This window comes from Rhizopus delemar, genomic scaffold (genome assembly GCF_000149305.1).
Source record: "Rhizopus delemar RA 99-880 supercont3.11 genomic scaffold, whole genome shotgun sequence".
Classification (NCBI taxonomy): Eukaryota; Fungi; Mucoromycota; class Mucoromycetes; order Mucorales; family Rhizopodaceae; genus Rhizopus; species Rhizopus delemar.
The window spans coordinates 745,172-751,451 of NW_027137837.1; the positions used below are offsets into that span (position 1 = coordinate 745,172).

At 39.5% G+C, this 6,280-nt stretch overlaps 3 protein-coding genes across 3 annotated transcripts; 1 reads left to right on the plus strand and 2 right to left on the minus strand.

Annotated features, from left to right (window-relative positions):
• Positions 1-39: 39 nt before the first annotated feature.
• Positions 40-396, minus strand: RO3G_12966 (uncharacterized protein; the record flags this gene model as incomplete). Its single annotated transcript, XM_067667550.1, has 1 exon — positions 40-396. The coding sequence occupies one exon, from the start codon at positions 394-396 to the stop codon at positions 40-42; it is 357 nt and encodes a 118-aa protein (XP_067523651.1).
• A 350-nt stretch (positions 397-746) lies between these two features.
• Positions 747-1,733, minus strand: RO3G_12967 (uncharacterized protein; the record flags this gene model as incomplete). Its single annotated transcript, XM_067667551.1, has 1 exon — positions 747-1,733. One exon carries the CDS (start codon positions 1,731-1,733, stop codon positions 747-749), a length of 987 nt encoding a protein of 328 aa, XP_067523652.1.
• Positions 1,734-3,479: 1,746 nt separating this feature from the next.
• Positions 3,480-6,019, plus strand: RO3G_12968 (uncharacterized protein; the record flags this gene model as incomplete). The annotated part of the gene is made up of 3 exons (XM_067667552.1): positions 3,480-4,581; positions 4,666-4,799; positions 4,904-6,019. 3 exons carry the CDS (start codon positions 3,480-3,482, stop codon positions 6,017-6,019), a joined length of 2,352 nt encoding a protein of 783 aa, XP_067523653.1.
• Positions 6,020-6,280: the final 261 nt, after the last annotated feature.

A 6,280-nucleotide genomic window follows, 5' to 3' on the forward strand; every position in this document is an offset into this window, starting at 1 on the left:
TAGTCGACGAGGATGGACTGTAGCATCAGAAGTAGCAGACTATGACTCAGAGGCACGTGACTGAGTAAACGAAAATGATAGCGTAAGCAGACGATGGTCAGAACCAAGAGACAAGTCAGACGCGATGTCAAGGCGAGGAGACAGCAATGACGCGTTTGTTAAAAACATGTCAATGATGCTACTCATCTCTCGATCATCACGAAACCCGACCCAGGTAGGAATACCATGAGCCAGTGGGCCGTTCAGAACGGTAAGAGAGCGATCAGCAAGCCAGCGAGCCATAGCAGCACCACGAGAAGAGACCAATGCATCACCAGTGAGGTCACCAAGACGAGCATTAAAGTCGCCACAAATAAAAGTATTGGGTAATGAGGGGATGGAAGAAAGTACATTCATAAAGTGAGCGGTAGAAAGAGGAGGAGGGACATACAAACAATGAATGCGAAAGGATCCGACCTTCAACGAAAGGGTATACCGATTCGGTGAAGGAAGTTGAGAAACAGGAAAGGGACAAGAAGGAGAGACCAGAGCAGTAACACCCATCGAACCACGGTTGGCCGAAGGTACAGGAACACCATACACATGATACTGCATCCAGTCTGTAGGAAGGAGTGAAGGGGAAAGAAGCCAAGTCTCGGTAATGAAAAGGAGAGTAGAGGAGAGACAATGAGACAAGACCTCATGGACGGTCGTGGTCCGAAGACCATTCGCGTTCCAAAGGCTTATAGAAAGGTGTTGGACCTCACTCATAATGAGTGCGATCCAGCACTAGCGACATCAGAGACCAAAGCATCCGACATAACCGTGTCACCACGGAAAGCAGCGCCCGGATCCCGACCACGAGAAGCAAAAGAAGAAGGGGGAAGCTCAGAAAGAATCTGACTCAAAGAGTCATCATCGATCCAGCCATGGGAAGAGAAGTACTTACCAATGGGAGCGACCAAGTGGGGACGACCAGCACCAAGACGAGAGAGAGCACGGCAGCAGCGAGAGTAGTGAAGCTCAGCACACTTATCCGCCTTTGCAGACATGGACAGGTGCTGAAGCTCAGGATCAGCCAAGTTGACAGGATCCAGAGGATCGAAACCGTCAACCAGCGGAACCTTGGCAGTAGCGAGCAAAGAGATCACCTCTGGCACATACTGTACATGGACCAAGAGACCAATAGCTTTGGGACCAGGGAAACAGACATCGAGGACACGAGACAAGTCAAGACCAAGCAAGCGAAGATTCCTGCGAATCTCAGAGCGAGTTAACTTACGATTGCGGTTGAGGTACAAATATTGGAAACCGCGAGGAGCTTCAGGGTCAATAGGTTGAAAAGCGCGACTAGCAGCTAATTTGCGCTTTTTGTTAGGAGAACGAGCAGCAGGACGAGCAGCAACAGCAGAGTAAGTAGCTGGGACAGCAGATGAGGCATCTTGTGCAGCCAAGGGAGTTGGTTTTGCACCGGGAACAGAAACAGAGACAGCAGAGGAGAGAACAGCAGGAGAAGAGGAAGCCAATTGCGCTTCTAAAGTCGCAATTTTGGATTTTAATGACGCATTTTCATTGCGCAGAGCAGTAAGTTCAGCAATGACACTAGCATGTGTCGAAACTTCTTGTTGCAGGGTGTTAACAGTGTTTAACAAATATTGTAAGGTGTCTTGAATGTTTGAAACATTAGAGATGTTGACATTTGCAACGCCATCTGTTGAGATGGGCGAAATGTTATGACCGGGATTAGCTGACATGGGTAATGTCGAAGATGTTGAAAATTGCAAAAAAAGGAGTTACGAACTTGAAAAAAATATATGTTGTAGAGAAAAAATTAGCGAATTTTTTGGTGTTAAAACGGTTGATGGATGTATCGTATTGGGTGAGATATTTGAGTTCAAACACTGCAAATAATTGGTGATTTTCAACATCCACAATCAGTTGTTGTATCTAATAATCAACGTTTTTGACGTCTTTGATTAAATGAAAAAAATTAACTTTCGCTGTATTGGTCATTTTCGAATTTTAAAAAAAGATTCAGGTGCGAAAAAAATAAAGAAATTGAACAATACTTTTGTTTTTTTTTGTAGCGTAAGTATTCATAAAGTTATTCATGTTTTAAAAAAGTGTCTTTTTTTTTCAAATGGTCTTTTTTTGGAAATCCTGTTCCCTCTATCGTTGAAAGACCGATATCTTCGTTTTTTTATTTTTGAGGGCAAAATGCGGAAATCAAAAGCATTTTGCGATTATTTTGTTCAAAAGAATACATATTAGGAAGGTAGTCTATGATTTTTAGCTTAGGTCACTACAAACGTGTTACAGAACGTAACAAAATAGTCGTGTTTGGGAAAAAAAAAATCTGGTAAAAAAAAGACTAAGTTAAAAAAAAAAGAAAAGAAAAAAGTATAGCAATAAAAAGTTCATTGTTCAAATGAAAACAGTACTCTAACAACAAATATACTTTATATTTATGCAAATGCTATTACATTATAACAAAAGAATAAAAAAAAAATAAAGAAGCTCTGTTAACATTTTGTTACAAGGCAGTTATAATCAACAGATACATACAAAACTCTTTTGTTTATCAAATAAATAGATTGCTTTATTATTTTTTATGACAAATAATACAAAAGAATATATGTTTTTAAGCTTATACTAGTTCATTACTTACTTTATGTTTGTACATGGGTGTAATTTGCCATTAGCCATTAGCCATTAGAGATGTTAGCAATGGCAACTTTCTTTACCAAAAAGAACTTTTTAGCAACAAGCAGTAATATAAGATTGATATTCTTACAGTTTCTTTAAGTTGGAAAGAACAACTTTGCCCATGAGTCTCATGTTCGTCATCCGAATGTGTACCATTAGGAATTCCTAATGTAAAAAAAAGAAAAAAAAAAAAAAAAGAAACCAACATTAGACTTGGTTGTTATTATTTTTTTTTTATAAACTTACATTTGAACCGTTGTTGAGCTTTCTTTTTTATCTTTTGTATCCGCAATGTTAAATAAGCTCTCTGAAACAAAACAAGGGAAAAAAAAACCAGTTCTTTTGAACACGTAAAATTGTTACTGTTTAGGAACCAACTTCCAAATTTAGTATATTTGCTTTAGTTTTTTTGATCACGCATTTTTTTCTATCTTATTCCTCTACTAAATCCTGAATATTATTTTTTTTGAAATGAACGCCACCAACAACAAAGTTAAATGCCAATGCACCAAATGCAGCAGCTGTCCTGAAGGATTCAAGTGGATTGCAAAGAAAACCGCTAACACTCATAAGCGCATAGACAAAGTTGGAGAAGGTACAATTTTCTTAAAGAAATGCAGCAAGACTAAAGTGCAATTAAAATAGTTTTGAGACAAAGAAGATTTGAAAACACCTTCGAGCAACCCACCACGTCTACCGAAAGAAGCACGTTTGAAGGTATATTTATAAATCCACCCCTTTTTTTTTATTAAACAAATTTAGAATTCGACATTGATGCTGACATGGATGTTGACATGGACGAAGAAATGACCAACGACCAACAACTGGCGTATCTCCTGGTCCTTTACCTTGTGCTTTTCCAAGCAAAGCACCTTTCAGTTGAAGCCGGTGAAGACTTGTTGGCCTTTCTTTCCTTTTTCGTTCGTGCTCTTGGCCATGGCATGGAGATTCCTACAAAGATCTCCACTGCTCGTACCATGGTCAATTATTCCTCTGCCAGTAGTGGTGTCTCCCGTTTCCTTGTCTGTTCTCTTTGCAGAAGTGTGTACGACACAGGGAGTTTGCATACTCGACAATGCCCTTTTGTTAGGTTTGCAAACAACCCACACAGACAAGAGCGCCCATGTGGTAATTCACTTTTTGTTGGCAGCAGCCTGAAGCCCGTCCTTGAGTTCCCGTACAACTCAATTGTGGAAACGTTGAAGAAGTTCTTTGTCCGTCCGAACTTTGAAACAGAGATTGAACAGTGGAGAGGTCGATATGTGGAGGAAGGTGTGTTGTATGACATCTATGATGGTCGAGTCTGGAATGAGATGGTCGACTCAGCTGGGGAGCCATTTGTGAGTAAAAGACGATCATTAATGGTGTCATTGAACGTTGATTGGTTTCAACCTAGTGATGGTATGCACTACTCTTGTGGTGGTGTATATCTCACGATTAACAACCTTCCAAGGAGTTCTAGGATGAAGGTTTCCAACATCATCCTGGTTGGTATGATTCCTGGGCCTGGCGAGCCCACGGATGACCAGCTCCAAAACTTTTTGCGACCAATGATTGCAGAGCTGAATACCTTGTACGGAGGTATGATGATGCCAACGTACCAGAACAGAAACGGTGAAATGGTACGTGTTGCTTTGATGTCCGTTAACTGTGATATACCAGCAGCTCGCAAAGTAGCTGGGTTCATGGGTCAATCCGCGCACAAAGCCTGCAACAAATGTTCCACTGTGTTTTCGCGAATCAGTACTGGTGCAAATTCAACGAAGCCAGATTTTTCTGACTTTGACGATGAGCACTGGATTCTGCGAAACAATACCCAGCAGCGCCAAGAAGCATATGCTTGGCTAAATGCTACTCACATTACGCAACAGCGAACCCTGCAGACGGACACAGGAAGTAAATGGAGTGAACTTCACCGACTAGAGTATTTTGATGTCGTGAGATTGACAACCGTTGATCCCATGCACAATTTATTTCTAGGTACGCCAAAAAGAATGGTTGAAGTTTGGGTAGATCACGGGCTTCTTACAACAGCTGATTTCAAAGCCATGGCTGATGAATCAGCTTCAATTGCTATCCCTTCACAGTACTGTAAAATCTCTAAAGGTATACAAGTATAAAAGAATTTGTACTATTATGAATCTGAACACTAATTTTTTTGTTATAAAAAAAAAAAAACGAAAAAGGCAAGATTGAAAGTACGTTTAGCAATATGAAGGCTGATGAGTGGAGAACGTGGTGTGTTGTGCTTTCGCCTTTTCTCTTAAAACAAAGATTAATCGGTGAACATTTCATCAATTGGATCAGATATGTAGAAGCAGTAAGGTTGGTGACTGGTCCTTTAATCACAGCAGATGAAATTCAGACAGCACACTCCTTATTTAAAGAATTCGGCAAGACCTGTGTTCAACTCTATGGAAAAACATGTATAACACCTAATATACATATGCACATGCATTTGAAAGAATGCTTTTTGGACTTTGGTCCCTCCTATGCCTTTTGGCTTTATGGTTTTGAACGATTGAATGGTGATATCAAAAAGATAAATATCAATTACAAGACAGGCTTCGAAACCACCTATGTCACTATGCTTACTCAAACCATTCATACGCAAGATATAATACATTCATTACCTACATTCATTAACAACAACGATCAAGGCATGCTCCTACTGATCAACTTCATAAAGGAAATAGGCGAGGTTACGAATGACGAGAGTGGTTTAACGCCATTTGATTACTCTCAATTCATAGACGGGCCAAGTCTATTTAACCTGACGATTACTGGTAGTGAGCCTCTGCCACCACAAGCCCTTCCTTCAAAAATTAACAACAAACAAGAACTTTTATGCCCTGAACACTATGAAGCCTTACAAACTTTTTATATGGATACCTATGAAATACCTATTATGAATACAATCAGTACAACTATAAAATCATTCAAAAAAATTAACTTGCTTGGACAACACTACCAACAGTCAGACGATCATTCATCATCATCATGCATTCAAGCCTTTATGAACAATCAATTACGTATTGGTCAAATATCATACTTTTTCAGTCATTCATTTAACAACTCAACTCATTATTTTGCATTCGTCAATTGGTACAGCCATGCGACTCAACATTTTCCCACCTTCGATGGTACTGGCATCCAAGTGTGGAAGAACCAATTTGATCCAGTTTCAAGCAACAGCATACTTCCAATTTATAGAATCTTCAATCCTGTTGCTGTATGCCCATATATCGATAATCACCTTCTTACTCTCGCTCTGCCAAGACGAATTTACAGTGGGTGGAAAAATGGTTCCAATGTTTTTGATTTGCAACTTTAAAGCTTTATATCTTTGGAACTACAAATGGTAACGGCTCACAAAAACATGCATTTTGTAGTGCATTTACAGCTAATATTACTGAAAAAAAATTTTGCTTGTATTGTTACACAGTCGGGAAAAAATTAAGATTAAATACAAAAACCAACATTGGAACCATTTTTCCACTATGTGCATTATTTTATTAATATCTTGTATGACCGCCTTTCGCAGCAATTACAGCTCTACAACGATCTGGCATACTATCTATGTATCTCCTACAGT